The sequence below is a fragment of the Vanellus vanellus genome (genome assembly GCF_965231255.1).
Source record: "Vanellus vanellus genome assembly, chromosome: 5".
NCBI lineage: Eukaryota > Metazoa > Chordata > Aves > Charadriiformes > Charadriidae > Vanellus > Vanellus vanellus.
In genome coordinates this window covers 7,989,773-8,009,248 of record NC_138910.1, presented here as the reverse complement: position 1 = coordinate 8,009,248, position 19,476 = coordinate 7,989,773, and the positions used below count along the sequence as shown (strand labels likewise).

General features: G+C 40.0%; 1 protein-coding gene across 1 annotated transcript; it reads left to right on the top strand.

Annotated features, from left to right (window-relative positions):
- The first annotated feature begins 2,817 nt into the window (after window positions 1-2,817).
- On the top strand, window positions 2,818-19,108 carry UBXN4 (UBX domain protein 4). The gene is made up of 13 exons (XM_082484345.1): window positions 2,818-2,941; window positions 9,425-9,527; window positions 10,407-10,435; window positions 11,281-11,399; window positions 12,001-12,169; window positions 12,609-12,711; window positions 14,288-14,342; window positions 14,495-14,659; window positions 15,439-15,566; window positions 16,612-16,714; window positions 17,061-17,192; window positions 17,533-17,741; window positions 18,483-19,108. The coding sequence occupies exons 1-13, from the start codon at window positions 2,860-2,862 to the stop codon at window positions 18,619-18,621; spliced, it is 1,536 nt and encodes a 511-aa protein (XP_082340471.1). The 5' UTR covers window positions 2,818-2,859; the 3' UTR covers window positions 18,622-19,108.
- The last annotated feature ends 368 nt before the right edge of the window (window positions 19,109-19,476 follow it).

The window sequence follows — 19,476 nt, the reverse complement described above, 5'->3', positions numbered from 1 at the left end:
GCAATGGACTGTTTTTGCACTTCTGAAGAGAAACCTGAACGTCAGACAAGACTAGTGCTGTAAACCAAAGAGCTATAAAGGAAAATCTGTATGTTGCTGATAGTTGTATGCTTTTAAAACTGGTATAAATTATAAAAATAAACTGTGCTGCTGTGGATAATGCTTAACAGTGAGGTTTATTCGTAATTCAGTTCCCATGCCACATTTAACTGAGAATCTGAATTAGACTAAGGATTGATGATAATACACTGTGCTGACAGCAGTGAAATTTTCCAGATACAGGTGCAACAGCGGTGGAAAGCATGCCAGAAGCTGGGCGCAATATGGACTAGCTTCAACCCTACGTGATCAGTTACATCCGAATTCTCAAAATTACATGACTTTAAAAAGAAGAAAAAAAAAAAGCAGTGATATTGCACATCATACGTGAATTACAGCAGACCTCCATTTTGAACTTGAGGGGAGACACTGGCATTCTGCTTCTTTTTAATATCTTAACTTCTGCACTAGATGGAGGGTTAATTAGGGAGATCGGTATGCAGCACATCCTTGCCCTTCTTATGGTTTCCAAATTAGTTACTCTAAGAAACAGCATTATTAAGTGTGCTATGATAGTCTATCACATTGATTCATAAATCCTAGGAAATACACCAGAACTTGCCTCCATGTTTACTCAAATTTGTTGCCTTTTTACTTATCTTAAACTGATACTTTGATTTGTTAATGAACCATTGATTAGTGTAAAGCAACAATGCAATTAAAAAAAGTAATTATCTGATAAAAATATCGTTTTTAATCCAAGTAGATCTGTGTGGTTTTGGGGGAAAAAATTAATCTCTTAACATGGAAATTAATGTTTTGCATTGTTTCCCATATTGATTGCTGGAGTTGGTTTTGTGTATTAATCTTGGCAAACTAGCTGACATTTCCACAAGAATAATAGATTTAATATACACACACACCCCCCCAACACACATAATTTGCCTGAGTCAGACGGGGACTTGGCAGCACACCAAGGAACTGAATTCTGGGTAATGCTTCAGCTATCATATTATTTTTCCTTATTTCCTAATAAAACTTTCTACTTACTGGTGACTCCTCCCTTTTCCTAGGCCTATTGAAGACCTCTGCTGTTTTCCAGGGACACCTGCTCTAGGAGCTCTCAGCTCAATTACAGCAGCAGAGGCATGTGCAACAGCAGCAACTCAGGGACCCTACAGTTAAAGAATTATACGTTTAAAATTGTAATTATTTGAGAGTGTAATATAAACAGTTCCTGATTATGTAAAAGATTTTACACCCTCGCAAAAGTTACTTATCCAGTCATTAGTAAGCCTTTCCACTTTTAAGTTTAAACAAAATGTCTTCCTTGCTTGAAATGGCATAGACATTTTTGAAAATCGTATCTGCAAAATAATTTCCAAAAAATATATTGCTCAACACTTCACTCACCCTTCTCAGGCAACTTGGCTTCCAACTTAGGGTTTCAAATGACATGCAATAAATGCAAACTACAAGCTGGGAACGCCATGAGAATTAGTGCAACACATGCAAATTCTTCATAGAGTTTAGGACACTAATACACATTACAACGTAACCTCTTTGTCTATGTGCATGTGCATAACAGAGATGTCTTTTTGTTCTTCTCCAAAAAAATGATAGTTTAATTTAATACTATCCAACCTTTGGCATTGTTCTTAAATCTGTTTTGTTCCATGAAAAAAGAAAATACAAAAAAAATACTAACATCTCAGCGGAAAACCTACAGCGTTCTGATGGTTACTTCTTAAAAAACTTGAAGAAGCACAATACGTGTATGCAAAGCTTACCCAGTGACGAGGATTGCTACAACACATTTTCCACATGCTGCATCTTGACAGAGATAAAATATTTTTTTATATTGTTGATAACATTAATTTGCTTCTTTTGACAATAGCTTTGTAGGTTTTTTAGTTGTCATTATCCAGCGACTTTTCTAATTAAACTCCAGGTTACACAAAGTACAACAGTGAAAAGCTTTCCAGGCTGACCGACTGTGTATTTTTTGGCCTTCGTGTTTGACAGTATCTGCCTCAGCAATAGTTACCCAGAATACATAGGCACAGTCCTGTGTTTCAGAAAAACGTTGTGCAGCTTTTTTTCCAAAACGTTATCATCAGAGCACTTGTAAGAAATTGTCCTGTCCTCGTTACTGTGAAATCTCCAAAGCGACTGTCTACCTTTGCTGGCTGCACCCCTGCTAAGCACTAAGGCTGTGCTGTAAACACCGTGCCGCCACAGCCTCTCACACAGTCCATCCCACCAGGGAGCACGGACAATGTCTTGGCCTCATCCCATACCACTTGCAGAGGATCTGTGCATGCCAAACTCTCTGCTTTTAACATATCTAGTGTGGATTCCTGTCAAACAGTTACCTCCTCCATCATTTTTCTCCTCTGTTGCACCCTTGACTTTCCCAGGGTGGATGCTGGGGCCAGGGTTGACTGAGGCCATCCTGTCCTCGCAGCACCCCCACCGCCGGCCCTGGGGCGCAGGAGGTCGCACCCTAGGTGCGTGGGCCCCTTTCTCCGTGCAGCTGCCGCCGAGCCTGCCTCAGCCATTTCGCGGCAGAACCCAGCTGAGGGTCCGACGCGCTGTCCGCGGCAACACGCGAAGCACCGAGGCGTCAAGATGGCGCCCGGCTAGGGCGAACCCGCCGCCACCCCGCGCGTGGCCGAGGGGCGGGCGCGCGCCGCGCCCAGGCGCCAATCAGAAGGCGGTGGGCGGGCGGTGGGCCGGCGGCGCACGCGCGGCACTCGCCGTTGGTGGTGTGGCGGCGGCGCATGCGCCTGGTGGCGGCTGGCAGCGCCCGGCGGCACCATGATGTGGTTCGGCGGCTCCATCCCGGCCGCTATCGCCGCCGCCAAGCAGCGGAGCTCGGTCTTCGTCGTGTTCGTCTCAGGTACGGTATGGCCCGGCCCGGCCCGGGGAGGTGGGGGAGGGTGGTGCCGGGCGCTGGGCCCTGCTCGCCCCCGCACTGACACACCGCCTGCCGCCGCGTCGCGGCCGGGACCGGGGGCCGCCGCCGCTGAGGCAGGCCTCTGGGCTGCTGTACCGTTCCTCAGGCCGGCCGGGAACGGCCCCGGGCTCCGGTGGTGCCCGAGTGGAGCGTAGTTGCCGGCCCGGTGAGGTGCCTTTCCCCACCCCGGGGTGGGCCCAGCCCGCCCGCGGCCCTGTCAGCCGGCGCCGCGCGTTCGCTCGCCCCCGGGCGGGGCTCTCCGCAGGCTCCGCAGTGCCTTCGCCAGCTGTTGCTTCCCCGCCTCCCCCTCCCGCCGAGCCGGGATTTCTGCTGTGTCAGTCCGAGTCCCCGCTGCCCGACCCGGCCCGGTGGTGCGGGGCTGTAGAGGCGTCCCAGCCCCCGGCCTTGCCCTTGCTGGGGTATGTCGTGGCTTTACGCACTGCTCTGGGGCAGCGAAATTTGTTGTTTCGCGTTTCCCTTTGTTATATCCGTGCATAAACCCCCATTCAGGCTTAACTGCTCTAACTTTTCTTAGCTGTGTTCTTTTTCTTTCAAATTCCTTTTTTTTTTTTTTTGTTCTGTAACTGAATGGTAATTGAAGAAACCTTCAGAAACTGGTATTGTCTTCGTGTCCGTGGTCTTTCTGTCTGGGAAAATGAGAGTGGGTAAAGGGAAAGGAGGACATTGGATGTCTCTCTAACGTTTTGTGTGTATGTTGTTTCTTTTCTTTTTGCTATTGCCTTAAGTGCTTGTGGCTTGAAGTCTTTCAGATGCCTCATGGAAAAACAAGCACACTAAAGGTGTGACTGCTGTTGTTCCCTTAAGAATTATTGAACCGTGGGATTCACTTAGCTTCAAGGAGAAGTTCACTCCCAAAGGGGGTGTGAAAAGAAAAGTGAAGAGCAGCTAAGTTCCTTTGTTGACACAACTGTCCTTATACTCGGAGAACAGCATTTTCTACTGGATATTAAGCATACTGCTAGAAATCAAGATCGCAGCCCGCAACATGCTGTGTTGGAGGAAGGGATAGGGTAGTGTATGCAGGCTTTAAGACAGCATTTTGAAGCCCACAAACCATCATGGCAGGTGGGTGCTGTTATGTGAAAGCCTTTAACCATTGGATATTTTTTTTTTCATAGACATACTTTAGTGTGTTTACATACAGTACCTGCCTGGTAGCTATCTGCCTTCATAGTCAATGAGATGATCACAGTATGTTGTGTAAAATTAAGTGGAAGGCTGGGTGGTAAACAACAAGAAACTTCCTGACACAGGTGTTTTGCTATACTTAAGATCTTCACGTGTGAAATGTTTTGTGCTGTGACTTGTGTAAAGGCTGATTTTCCCCTCAACTCCCTACTTGGGGTTAAAAGTTCTCTACTAAATATTTTGGATGTTTTAAATGCTCTGTATTGGTTTTATGAGGCGAGCTACAGGGGTGGCTTCTGTGAGAAGCTGCTAGAAGCTTCACCTATGTCCGATAGAGCCAAACCAGCCATCTCCAAGACGGATCCGCCTGGCTGGAGCATATTTGCTGGCCGGACTTGCGACCCCATGGGGGACCCACGCTGGAGCAGTCTGTTCCTGAAGGACCACACCCTGTGGAGGGTACCCACGTTGGAGCAGTTCACGAAGAACTGCAGCCTGTGGGAAAGACTTGTGTTGGAGAAGTTTGTGGAGGACTGTCTCCCATGGGTGAGACCCCGTGCTGGAGCAGGGGGAGAGTGTGAGGAGTCCTCCCCCTGAGGAGGAAGGAGCAGCAGAGACAACATGTGATGAACAACTGCAGTCCCCATTCCCCATGCCCCAGTGCCACTCAGCGGGAGGAGGTAGAGGAATTGGGAATGAAGTTAAGCCTGGGAAGAAAGGAGGGGTGGGGGGAAGGTGTTTGAGGATAATAATTTATTTTTTTATTTCTCATTATATTACTCTGACTTATGATTGGCAATAAATTAATTTAATTTTCCCCAAGTCAAGTCTGTTTTGCCTGTGACAGTCAGTAATTGGTAAGTGATATCTCTCTCTCGTTATCTTGACCCACGAGCCTTTTGTATGTTTTCTCTCCCCTGTCTGCTTGAGGATGGGGAGTGATAGAGTGGCTTTGGTGGGCACCTGGCATCCAGCCAGGGTCTACCCACCACAAAGAGTTTTTTAATAGTAATTCAGTACCTATGAGTATTTTGAACTTGATACATATATATGAGGGGTTGAGAAGTGCATGTTGTAACATTTCCAATATTTTTTATGAAACTAAATTTCTACACAAAACTAGCCTTTTAGATGTTATTGTTGACTAGGTGGATGTAGAAATATGTAGATATGCATAGTGGAGAGAAATTTATGATTGCAGGTATGTCACCTTGTTTTGATGTTGTAGTATGCTCTAAGGATTTGTTTTGTTTGTTGTTATGAGTCCTGAAAAAGGGAGAGTGTTACTTTGGGCAGCCATATCTCCAAAATGAACGTTTGAGAGCTCTGCTGAGTTTTGGTCTACTTGAGGAACCGTGGGATCAGAGCAGATGACCTGTGATGGAGCTGATAGTGAAGCAGTTCTGTTATGTCTGCTGGGAAAGGGAACTGGGAAGCCCAAGAACTTACTTTCTCACACTGTGTGGAAGCAGGTGTGTTTGAAGGATGCCAGGTGCTGAAGAATAGTCGGTTTTTATGCTAGCAGTGACTGGGTTTGTTGTTAGGGTAGATCCATGTTTAAACCCACACCGTTGGTGGTGATCATAGGTTTGAGTCTTTGCCCTATGTGCTTGCCCACAGACACCAGAGACAAGCATTTGAAAGCAGCTTTCTGAGCAGGAAAACATGCTTTCAGAAGCGTTCAGTGTTTCTGTTTTGATTTGCATACTTTGTCCAATAATGTATATGGGGACAAAAAATTAATAAAGAAACAAATTTAGTGAAAGAAATGAAAAATATAAATTAACTGTAATTTTATGGTGGCCACTGCTGAGGATAGCTATTAGATACAGCCTTGACGAAAACTACTGAATTCTGGTAGGTCCAGCTCTGTTTGGTTTCTGGTACCATCTGTTCTGTCCCTCTCTCTTTGCTGCACTTCTCTAAACAAGCACTAGAAAATGAAGACCTGGCTTAGTCTTTCTGATTCTAGAATGTTTTCCAGTCAAGCAGGGAATAATGTGGCTATTTATCTTAACAATGAGGTGGTGTTTGTGACTGCAGTTGATTGCATGCTGTTCAACCAGGTTTTTTTCTTTAATGTTTTTGTTTGCAGCTATAATCTTAACACTTCTTATTTCAGTTTTTAAAACCTTCATGGCATATTCTGGTGATGCAGTTGTGTAAGCGTATTAAAGATTGTATTGAATTCCTGGGATGTTGAAATAAAAGGGGTTGCTCCATGCTCTCCAGGCTGCTTGAGGTAAAGCATATCTGTCTTACAAAACTGATTTTTAAAGATTAAGGTGACGTGTTAGATTAGAGGCTTTCATCCATGCAAAGCAAGGAAGTTGTGTTTGGGGACCAGACAAGTTACTTTGTGGCATCAAATAATTGCTGGTAGGTTCTGCTGCTGCACAGGGAAAAGGGGTTCTGATACTGAAATAGGTCTGGTAAATGCCTCTGTCTGGTTGGTAGCTGTTGTGTAGATGATTTTCTAGCCCGCGGAGTTAAAAAACTTGTCTCATTGAGATATTAATTTAAAGTTAATTGTTCATTTGTTATGAAACCCCCTCAGATACCTCCTCTGTTCTGATTGGGGTTTTTAACGTTATTCTTTCCAGAAGTTAGACGTGTTCTGACCATGAAAATACAAGGTCTGTCATAAAAAATGCTTTTCAGAAGTGGAAAAAATGAAGGGAGGAGAAAAGAAAAAACTTAAAGCTAAAATGTTTGCTTTGCTTTTTAGTAACATTTGTAGAAACACTCCTTCCTTTGTTCATAACTTTATTTTCAGATTCTGTTTTTACAAAGCACTGATTTGCAATCAACACGCTATTCGTTAGTATTTTGTAGCCAAGCTGTATCAAAGCACTTTTCAAGTTAAATATGTGAAACGATGCGAAGGAGGAGGAGGTGAACAGCTTAATGTCCTGGCTTTCTGTCATCTCCAGAATGGGCAACTCTTTCCGAGTAGTTATGAAATGTTGGACATCGAGAAGTCAGCTGGGCTTATCTTTCTTCCTCTAAAAGGAAAACACTTTTCCCTAATAACTGTGTGCTGAGGAATGGGGGGATCAATGTCCTTTGACGACTTGTGATATTTTTGAATAAGTTCCTCGTAGAGGAAATAAATCATTGCAGAAGAAGAGTCTCTTCCAATTATCTGAATCACCTGGCCAAATTTAAGAGATGAGCAAGTTTGACTGCGAATTGTGTACAGGCCTTTCTGCTAAGTGAAATAAAGTGATGTTTTTGAGAAACAAGAAAGCTGAGAGTCTTGGGAACTGGGATTCTAAGGCTGTTGCAATAGCTCAGGGTTTAGCAAAATTATGAACTATGTCAAGTTCTGTTCAGCTTGAACTCTTGACTTTTCTGATGCTTTTCCTGTGACCTAGCAGTTTTCATTTCAGGATCTAATTAATACTACAAAACTGTAATAAATGAACCTTAACCACCCAAATGAGAAAGGGTTATCAAAACAAAAAGATGTATGAGAATAAGGAAGTATTCTGTGGGTAGTCGCGATATTAAACTGTGCTTCATGGCATAGAGCTTTATAAAATGTGAGTTATCAGCATTTTCAGTCATGGGTCCCATCTCCAAGACTGTAGTGTGAACAGTCTCTGACCTGTTTGTGTCTTTCAGCATTCTTCTACAGCAGTTGTTTGTATGGAAAAGTTAGTGTTAGGCAAGTATTTAGATATTTTTAGTAGCCTAATCGGATGAGCACATGTCCGTCTGAAAAAGCGTGTGGTGAAGCAGCTGCCTGTCTCTGAGTGTTTGGAAATGGGGGAGGAGGCCAAACCACCCTTGGCAGAACAGCTGCATCCATTCACCACAGGTGGAAGCACTGCACTTAAAGGAAGAAGAAAGGTTCCTACATAAAATATCCTAACCACTTACTTGCTTATGTAGAATAATAATAATAGAGATAAATACTTTCTTACTTGCTCCAATGCTTCCAGGCAAAAATCACTGGCTGGAAAACACTTTTCCAAAGTTGGGGTTTTTTTGATATGTGTGTCTCTCGGAATAATTGTGGCCAGACAGTCATGGCTTTAAGACAGCAGTGCTTCACCAGGGGACTCCACGTGTAAATCCTGATCTTTAACAAATGAAAAATACTGCATGAAATCGCAGCTAGGATGAAACAAATGGTTTGTTGTTGTCATTGAATAATGGGCTACTATACTTCTATACTTGTGACTCAGATTCTTCATCAAGACTGCAGTTGATTCCAAGCTGCTAGGAAGTAATACAGATTGGAGACAAACAAGCAGTTTCAGGCCAATTTACTTGTTGAAAGATGGTTAATATTCATTGGAATCTATTTATTAACCTGCATCCTCACTAAACTGGTACTTTGGAAGATAAATGTATGATTGACATGTTTCCTCTGATTAAAATAACACTTCTGAATCTGTGGCCCCAGCGCACTTTTTCATACTTAAGTAGCTTCTCTTTTACTGTTATTCTTGTTCCTCTGTGCTCCTCGCTCCTATTCCTCCTCTCCTTCTCTTGCTGTTCATGGCAGGAACTAGAATACAAAACTAAATTACAAATAATCCTGCAAACAAATGTTTCTTGGTTTGTGGTGTTTGGTTTTGGTTTTGTTTTGTTTTTTTTTTAACACTATCAAACTGAAACCTTGTCTGCTGAATTATGTATTTGCAAGGAGTGGAAAATATAGTTTTACCTATTAGCAGCTGGTGTACCAATATGTAATTAAGTTTATAATGAGAGGTAAGCAGTAGATAGTTTTAGCATGTTGGCAGGTCAAGCTTAATGTCAGGGAGAAGCAATGGTTCCCTCTGTGCTGTGGGATCTCCTTGTGTATTATGAGAGTATACTGAAGTAAAATACAAAAGCATAAGCATACACGCTCTAACATGAAAATGAGGTCCGTTGGTAGTTGTGCAATTAGATGATGCAATCAAGCCAATCTTCGGACTTGCCATCACCTCCATTTCGTCTATCTCTGTTCCATCTGTGTGGTCCAGTCCCTTCTGCTCCCTTGGATCAGCTCACCATGCAGTTGAATGACTGTGAAAGCTGCATGCTCGCTGGCTTGGGAGGATTTTTGTTATATATTAGGTTTCTGGCATGTTAGCAGGGTGAATCAGCTGGAGTGAATTGTCTCCAGAGTGTTAAAAAATAAAACCTATAAACTGACTTGAAAAAAATCACAAGGGTGTCTTTCAAGGGTGATTTCAAGCAGTTAAAGCAAATCTAAAATCAGACCAGAGACAGTAAGTTGTGGTGGGTTTAGCTTCACACATATGCTGTATCTTGCAGGTGAGGATGAACAATCTACCGAGATGGCTGCAAGGTGGGAAGATGAGAAGGTGACTGAAGCTGCCTCAGATGGTTTTGTTGCTATTAAAATCGACACCAAAAGGTTTGAGCCTATTCTAATTCTGTCTCTTCTACAGTCTTTCATTGATGGTGATGGGAGTAAGAGGCTTTTGAAGTCTGTGCCCTGATTTGGAGGTAGTCTAAATACAAGGTTCCAGAGCATAAGTGAATTCAGTACTCCTGAAGCCACTAGAGCCTGAGAAAATTCCAAATTTCAAAATTTACTGTTGTGTTCTGCAGAATATTCATTGCGTATTTCGGACTGTCTTTTAGTACCAGTGAAAGAATGCTTGAGGCTGTCCTTATTCAACAGGAAGAGACAGAAAAGTTTCATGTAAAAGAGCTGGAGTGAGAATGCAAGTACTCTGGAGGCAGTTCTTGATTTGCCAAGTTACATAATGAATTTAAAAACTCTCATGAATTCAGAAAGATAAGAATCTGTAAAGCCCCAGAGAAAATGTGTCTGTGTCTATTGTAACACCTAGAACAGAGAAGCATTGAAGTTCTCGGGTAAATTACTCGGCTATTTTTGTTATGTTTAAATGTTCCAGTCCATGTGCAGAAAGTGCATTGACATTTCCCAAACTGGTATTATTCTGAAACGCTCTACAGACGTTTTGTTAGACTTACTATATTATTTGCACTTAATAGATTAGATGTCTTTTTCCTGAATTGCTTCTTAGCACTGTTTCCCTAGATCTTATGTAGTCAACTGTGATAACCAGGGATTGTCACCATGTCAGCACTTATGCAAAATGTTAATGAGAAGATGCAATGCAAATTTGCTTTTAGTGTTCTCTCAAGTATTTAAATAGTTTTGTGTGTGGTAGTAGGACAGTTATTTTTATGATGAAAGACTTAATCTGAAGTTGTTGTGAACTAACTGATTGCTCCTCCTAAATGTATCTTTTCTTTTAAACAGTGAAGCATGCCTGCAGTTTTCTCAAATTTGTATCCTTTGAGATCAGTTTAGATGCTACATTATGATTACAGATAATTCTCTGTACAAGTTAAATACTGTTCTTAAGACAAATATTTATAAGCAAGATTACTAGAAATACGTCTTAGGGCACAAAAATAAGCAATAAACAGTGTAGATAAAAGGTACCATCTATGTATTCAATTTACTGTCAGTTCTTAGAGAAAGTGAACAAGTTGGGGTTTTTTAATGTTAATCTTCGTAATTCTCCGAATAGAAAATTACCCAAAGCTTTATGTAAACAAAATAACTTATTGGTATTACTAATCAGTATTAGAAAACAAACAAACAGTGCTTTAAATTATTAGCTGGAATTCAGAGTTACAGAGGAGGGATAACAAGTAGTGGACTGGGTTCGATCAGGTACACAGCTATGAACTTAAGTAAACATCTACTTACCTTAAGTAGGTCGCATATAGCTCAGGAATTCTGTGTGATGCTGAGCAAAGGAATTCAGTACCTTGGATTTTCTCGCTGCTGTAAAGAATTCATTATTGTCTACATAACATTGTCTCACAATGAAACAACATCTTTCAGGTCAAAGCATAATCAGTTGTCGGATACGTGCGTGTTGGAGAAACATATTTTGGCTTAAAATATTTCAAAGAAAAGAAGGAATACTAATCAGTTGTATGTAATGTTTTCCAGCACTTTTGTTAGTACCTTTTTTTTTTTTCTTCCCTTGGCACTGACTACTGGTGACCGGGTGGAGATAGAGTATTGGGCTAGAAGCTTCTGTAGGAAAGACTTCTGCTTTTCCTTTTCAAGTTACTTTATAAACTTTTGTCATTTGTTGCACTTAACTGTTGCTGTGCAGATCCTGTAGTGTGCGTTCCATCCAGTTTTTTCATAGGAGACAATGGAATCCCTTTGGAAGTTATTGCTGGCAGCGTTTCTGTTGAAGAACTTGTTAACAGAATCCATAAAGTTAAACAGGTAATGCTTGCTAATGGGCTGCATCTTTCGGGTTGAGTTGGGTAGCACATGCTTAAGACAGGAGATGTCCCTGGCCCTTAGCATGTGCCTTGGGGAAGTATGAATTACTGGTTCTATGTCCTTCCAACAACAAAAGCTGCAAACTTAAATTCGGTACACAAATTAAACAGGTTTGAAAGCACTGTGCAGAAGTGCTATGTTGGTTTTTTTTTTTTCTGTTTCACAGCTTGTTTTAGATCATCTGTGTAACACCTACAGTACTGAAGAAATATGGCAAGAACTCTAACCTGGAGTGACATACCAATTACTGTTTCGGTTCATGTGTGGCTTTGTAATGCTGTTTTGTAATGCAGATTTATAAAATTATGCTATGGAACATAATATAAATGTAGATAGTTTTAGTACTTTGATTTCAAATGTAAGGCTAAAATTAGGAAAAATACAAAATGTGTGATCGCATTGCACTCAACAATGTGTGATAATTTTAGTTTTATGTTTTAAATAGGACTGATTTTCCAAAAACAGTTTAGTCTTGACCTGTGAACCTGTGAAAAATATTCAAAGTTTCATAGTCTTGGTTTTTTTCCCCACAATTTCTTAGATGCACACAGTAAAAGGGCAGCCTTTGGAAAATGGAAGTCAGTCATCTACTCCCTGTCCCTCCTCTCAGTCTGATGGTGCTCCAGAAAATACACAATCCAGAGCAGTGGAGTTTTGTGACTCTCCTGAGTCTCTTATGTCTGAGACAGTAAGAACTTCTGCTGGTAATGGTTAGTATTTTTAGATAAAGGCTAGCTAATTGCTTTTGAAATAATTTTCCTTTTCGTAAATTGTCATATGATAGTACCTAAAAGGCAATGTATTGAGCGGACTTGTTGAAGAAAAACTTGGTTATGCCAGAATGCTTCTTCCAAGTCTAGAGGGAAGAATAACCTGTCATTCTGCTCAGTTTTAAGGAGTGAGAAACCTATGGTTTATAATACAATAAAAATTGTGTACGCTTTCTTGAAATAGGATTCAATTTTAAAAGTTTATTTGGGTTAGTAACCTAAAACCAAATTGTTTGGGGGGTGTCTAAATAGCAGAACCTCATATCTCTTTGAGTTATCCTAGTTGCTGGAAATTATGGCTATCAATAAGCATAACAATTTTTTATGGTAAGAAGTATGCTTTTTCTTATGCATTACTTTCTTGTTAAATCCCTTGAAGATGGAGCAAATTCAGGTCAAGCAAGCCAGGAAGCAACTAATTCTTCAGATGAGCAAGTGAGTGATGCTCAGCCTGTGAATGATCTTACACTCAAAGTGGAAAGGTAAGTTGTCTTTTGCAGACTTCCTAAAGTGTTGTATTTGTTTCTCAGTTGAGGCAGTTTTGTTGGGTTTGGGGTGGTTTTTTTTTGTTTTTGTTTTTGTTTTGTTTTTTTTTTTTAAAAAAAACAGACTTTTGGTGCTTATTCTGTTACCATCTGGCAAACATTTAGGTGGTCTTATTTTTGTTTAGGTGTCTGTGACAATACTAGGGTTGATATAAAACCAGCTTTTAAATTAATCTCATTTTTCACGTACTCTGAAAGAAAAGGGTAATCTGGAAAACTAAAAATGTTCTCCTTACTTTCATGTAACTTGAATACAGACAATATGTTTGCTGCAAACATATTTTTGAAGGAGTTAAAACATTGAACTGAAAACACTTGAAACTGGGGTAATAAAGTGCTAACCTAGGTTTTGTACAGAAATGCCATCTTATTTCTTTTTCTTGTCTATTTGATGACTGTTTGTAGTCTAGGCATATTGAAAACACCAGAGGGATCCTATTCTGAGACTCTTTTGTTCAGTAATGAGGTCTGAGCAGTGCTAGTTCCGGTATTTTAAAGTATGGTTACCAGAAACATCTGGTTCAATACATGGTCCGTTGGTAAAATTGATTGGTTTTAAATGCAAGATTTTGTGTACAAACTTGTTTTTAGCATCTGTAAGACTGATACTATTTGTAATATCCTATGTAAAACCCATAACGCATACTTAGTAAGTAGGATTATTTATTATGCTAAAATAGGTTTTAAAACTTTTTCATGTTTAATTTCAGTTTTCTTACAAAGGTGTTGGGCAACAAGTATAATTTTTTTACTTACTACTGATAAGTAAGCACAGTCAATATTTTAAAATAAATACCAAAGTTCCTTTCTAAAATGTGCATTAATCTTAAATTATGCCATATTTGCATATATCTGGAGCATTTATTTCAGTGGAAAAGAGGCAAAGCTCTGCAGTAATTACCATTTTTTAAAAAAAAAAAAGCAAACCATCTACCATACAAACAACATTTTTCTGATTATGTGACTTCTCATGCTGTTTGGTCATGCCTGCCCTTTCCCCAGGCTTAAAATCAGTCCTCATTCTAAGGCACCTTTTTGGATAGATGAGACAGATGCATGTGCGTCTATGTCAGTGCTGTATATTATTTGCTCTCCTTTTTAGGCAGTGATGTGGAGAAGAAACCAGATGGCTTAAATAGCTAAAAAGAGATTGAGATTTAATGTTTCTGTTATCACAGATCATAAATCGTATTTGCTTATTGTATGTCTTACAAGTTGATTCAACAGAATATGTAAGATTCTTTTACTGAGTGGAAAAGGACAGAAGGAATATGTCAGAACTCCATTAAAAGTTGGAAACTAGGTGGTGAATCACCACTTCATCTTTTTATGGATGGTACACCCGCGTGTGAATGAATCATTACTGTTACACTAGGTATTAACACTGTGTTACAGTTCGTGTTCATTTTCATGTGTTCTGTTCTTCTGTGTTTAAAAATGCAGTATCAGTTTTTAACATTTTAAAATTTTCACAATGCAATTTAAAGACTTTTCAATTTATTTTTAAATTTAGAATAACAAAAAAGCTTGAAGAAAGACGGGAAGAGAAGAGGAAAGAAGAAGAACAGGTAACACAAAAAATTAAAACTGCTTGCAATTTTTAATACCCTTATTTGTATAAATGCTTAATTCCTTTTTAAACAAACGTACTTCAGTCTTGTCTTACTCTTGTCCAAGGCAATTTTGTGGTCCAATTTTTATGTCTCGGTTGTTTATTCAGAAAGAAATTAAGAAAGAAATTGAGCGGAGAAGAACTGGTAAAGAAATGCTGGAGTACAAAAGACGGCAGGAAGAAGAATTGACGAAACGAATGTTAGAGGAAAGGAACAGAGAAAAGGCAGAAGAGAAGGCTGCTAGAGAGCGTATAAGACAACAGATTGCAATGGTAAGTTTTTTATTTTGGAAGATAGTGTGCTGCTTCTCTCTCTCACAAGGGCCACTGGTGTACTAAAAGGATAAATTTTCTCATTTGATGAAACTTTGAAATATTGTCCATTTTTCTGTTTGGAGTCCTGTGGCCTCATATTGTAACAATTTATGTGTTTGGGGTTTATGTAGCATTTCCCTTGTATAAAATGAAGCTTCTGCTTTCATATTCATGATGATCTCTTCTGTCTGAACGAACATACCAACTTTTCTGCCAAACTGCTTGAGTCCAGTGGAGAATTACCATTTAAACATAAAACTAATTGCAATTTAAGCATAGTTCTGAAATGGAAGCGAGGGGATATTTAATTGTGGAACACGTAGAAGAACACTGATCTCAAAATGGTGGTGAGGATTATTTTCTAAGTTTGTACATAAATGGATATAAACGATTCATAACAATTGAAATCCCTCCTCATTATTAGGTTTTGGCCTAGAACACTTAGAACTGTAATCGTGTAACTTGTCATAAGACTTTTTACTTTATCTTCACTGGAGTGTTAAACTTGCATGGGAAGATCATCTGTTAACAACTATTTGCATGAAGTGACTCGTTGAAAAGTGTGTCATCTTGGCTAATGACACGAGCTTATGGATTTTGGCAGTGAATAATTCTTTGCAGCACTACTGTCTTTTCTCCTAGTTGGGTACTGAGTACAGACCATAGCTCTCTGTTTTAATGAATATTAAGCTACAATATATGGTGAAAACTAAGGTTTCTCTTTGGTGCTTTCACAGGATCGTGCTGAGAGAGCAGCTCGCTTTGCAAAATCAAAAGAAGAAGCAGAAGCTGCGAAAGCTGCAGCTCTTCAGGCTAAACAGGCTGAAATAGAGGCCAGAAAAGAAGCATCTCAAAAGGAGCGAAGGTGAGTTGCTGTAGAGAAAGAAATGTAGGTAAAGAAAGGTAAAGAAACTTCACAAAAACTTTTAGAAGACTTGCTATACATCATAATCTATTAATTGATGCTGTGTTGAACTGTTAAAATAGTGGCATAAAAAGTTGGCTTTCTTTTATATTATTTGTAGCTATTTACATGAATATTATGTTCTCTGATAACTTTCATCCTTTTGACATTGCTGATTATGAAACACTAACCACCTTTTCTTTTTTGTTATTTTAGTTAGATAAAAGCTTTTTCTGTCTGATTTTTTTATTTAAATACCAGGTATAACAGGGCTAGGTGGGGAACTAGATAAGGTGAGGATGTGATAGATAATGACTAGAAAGAACGACTAGGTAATGTCGTAACTGCACGGGGGAGCATGATGTCAACCCAGCCAGCTGTTTGGCTGTGTGTCCAATCAGCTTGGATTCAGCAAGGCTTGATTGGGCTCATCAGCTGTCCATGTCAGAGCTGTCTCCTGCTTGGCCCAACACTGCTGTTCTAAGACATATTGTAACCCGTAGAGACCTTACGTGGAGTTACGGAGCCACTGTGAGTCTAGTACTGCCCCTGACAGAGGGCAGGTACAGGCGTAGCAGCCTGTGTTGGTGTTGAAGCATGAACAGTAATACTGGGCCGTAGCTAGTTGAATATAGAAGTACTTGCCAAGCCAGCTTACATATCTGTGCTCTCATAATACAACTTCTTGAAAAAAGAACAAAAGTAATACAGGATACACAAAAGAAATACGGTATAGCTTTCATTCATCTATTCATTTTTTGCATGATTAATGTAAATATCTTCTTTGAATGATGGATGGGTCTTGAACTGTGATTAAAAACCAGAGGAGATGTGTTGTGAGATATAAGCAGGTGGATAGCAATGGTGGATCCAAGCTTATAACCCATCTGCACTGCCATAAGTAGGATGACTGCCCCTCTCTTCCACATTTCAATACTACCAAGCTAAAGCCCCAGGAGCGTTTGTAACTGCTCATGTGCTGACTGACTCCGATCTGTGTCTGCAGTGCAATAGCCAGGATTCAGTTCCGCCTACCAGATGGTTCTTCTTTTACTAACCAGTTCCCATCTGAAGCACGACTGGAAGAGGCAAGGCAGTTTGCTGCACAGGTAAATTGGTGTTCTGTTTTCTTAGCTACATGCTGATTACAACTTGGTGTAGGATCAACTAGTTGTTGATCGTGGTGGAATTGTTGTCAACTGCTTTCCTTTTGTTTATTTGAAGGGGGTTTTGGTAGCAGCCTTTTTCAGTGATACCAACTGCCTTTATTACTGCAGCATATCATTAGTTAGAGATAGTAGGATATGAAAAATCCTTCATTTCTGTATATGAAGATGACTGATAGTTTGATACAGAAGTGTTGGGTCAGTACAGCAAGGTACACTCAACTGGCAAATCTGCAGTTGTTTGAAAGTGTACAGTTACAAATAAAATGTTTTCTTTGTGTTTTCACAGACGGTTGGTAATACTTACGGTAATTTTTCACTGGCAACGATGTTTCCCAGAAGGGAGTTTACCAAAGAAGATTATGGAAAGAAATTACTGGAGCTAGAGTTAGCACCCAGTGCTTCAGTAGTGTTGCTGCCGGTAGGTATTGGTTTTCTGTTTGTTTCCTTTTTGTTTCCTTGCGAACAGCAGTACTGTAGCTGTGTATCTGCTATTAGTCAGACATGATAATATTTGGCTTGAATTTTGGTCTTTTCTGTGTCTAAGACAGATGGCAAAATTACTTTAATTTTTGTCAAGACTGATGTGGAGGAGGACTTTTTCTGAAGCAGATAAATGATGGCATAGATATTTGTCTAACCTGTAACAAAAGGAGTTCACTTGTGTCTACTGAGCTGCTTCTAAACTATGGACGAAATACTCTGTCTACAAGAGCATGACTTTAATATCTGATTGGTTTGCTCTATGTGTTCTTGTCCAGGCGGGAAGACCTGCTACTTCTGTTGTTCAGGCTTCAGGCAGTGATCTGTGGAAGTTCTTGGGCACAATACTTTATCCCCTCTTAGCGGTTTGGAGATTTATTAGCAACTTCCTGTTCACGAGTCCACCCCCCTCACAGTCTACTGTGAGATCAGCTCATCAGCAAGACCATTCAAATCCTTCAGCATCTAGCAGCGCTGAGCAAAGCAGGTAATCAAAACTGTTCAAGGCAGCTGTTTCTCAAACTGCTTGTGGAATCGTTTACAGTGTGTAGTGGGGAACTGAGCTGTATCTGTCTCTTAACTGCCACCTTTTCTTTGCAGTTTGTGGCCATCACCCTTCCATCTGGTTAAAAGGGATAACCTGGTGGCTGGTAAACTGCATGGCAGTTCTGACTGGGATTTCTTAGTTTTTACATATATGATTATGCAAGATCCTTATTGTTTGCTTCAATTTCCAATTAGTAGAAAAAACATTCTTGCAGTCACTTATGAATAGGGAGTTCAGCTGTAACTACAAATGTGGGCTTCACTTGAGCTGATACTGTTTGGAAGATAAACATTTTGAAAATTGGATGTCAAATTGTTATGGTATGGTTGCGCAAGAAACTCAAGCAACTGAAGTCTGATTTTGACGGTTAAGGTTTTGTGTTGCCTAGAGAATGAGAGATCTGCTGTACCAGGAGAGTTGCTGGGCTGTTTCGCATGAAGCAGCCACGTATTGCTTCAATGACAGGGGCTTTCCAGGGGAAATGAGATTCTGTCAGTTTGTCTGACTGCCAAATGCCAAATTTTCAGCTGGGTATTGCTTCCCAAGGAAACAAAGGGCTGAAGAAAACTATTATTGGGGATAAGAGAAGGAAGGATGTATGATTTGTATTTACTGCATTCACTTCTCTTGTGTAATTGTTACTGGGGAAACTGTCAAACCTCACTGTCATTTGTACCCTAGGCAAGCAGTCAGGAAACGAGTAGTGGAAAAGCGGGGAGAAGACTTCAAAAAAGAAGGCAAAATATATAGACTGAGGACTCAAGACGATGGAGAAGATGAAAACAACACTTGGAATGGAAATTCTACACAACAAATGTAGTTTTGAGTAACTGCAGTAATTGCTGTCTGGCTTTTTTTTTTTTTTTTTTTTTCTTATTTGATCTAAGTCAACTAAAGCTTCTGGACAAGTGGGGCTTATTTCACACTGACTGAATTACTTAATTCTTTTCCTGCAGTGGAGTATGGAATAAAGTCAGCGAAGTCAGAAAAATCAAGTGGGCATAGCTGAGGCCTAGAAGCAAAGAGTTAAAAAGACTGAAAATCTCCATCAGCTTTCATAATCATTACCCTACTGCCAGAGAAAGGCACTTTTTAATCTATAAATATTCTGCTATATAAATTTAAGGGCCACATATTAATATAAAGGTCATGGTAGACAATGACTGATTAAAATGAGGGTTTCAGAAGCACTATAGTAGCAAATCAGGTAACTAATTTATGTTTAACTTTTTTCTTGCTTCTGCAACTGCAAGCAAAATCTTGTAGTTTTTAATTCCCCAAGCACTCAATAAACTATTTTCCAGAAAACATAACTATCTTCTCCTTTTAAAGTTCCTCTGAAATCTTTGTGTCACAAGGAAGCAAGCAGTTAGGATCATACACTGAAATTTAAAATATAGTGGACAAAGTTTTTGTTGCAGGTTAAATGACCTTACTCAGGAGTTGTTCATATCATCATGGAAGGATACCAGCTTTCCCTCCCCCCCTCCACATACTGGGCATCTCATTGTTAGAGACCTGAATATTACAGGTGTTCTGTCCTGCTTTGGATTCCTGGTTAAAGGAGATAATTAAGTATCACACTCTTCAAATGGGAAGGCATAGTACTAGGGCTACTTCCATTTTATTTTTTTAATAATTTATGGTACATAATTCAAAAAAATACTGTAGATGA

Coding starts and splice junctions, on each gene's coding strand:
- UBXN4 (XM_082484345.1), top strand. CDS start 2,860: ATGATGTGGTTCGGCGGCTCCATCCCGGCCGCTATCGCCGCCGCCAAG. Junction 16,715..17,060: donor CAAGGCAGTTTGCTGCACAG/GTAAATTGGTGT, acceptor GTGTTTTCACAG/ACGGTTGGTAATACTTACGG. Junction 17,193..17,532: donor CTTCAGTAGTGTTGCTGCCG/GTAGGTATTGGT, acceptor GTTCTTGTCCAG/GCGGGAAGACCTGCTACTTC.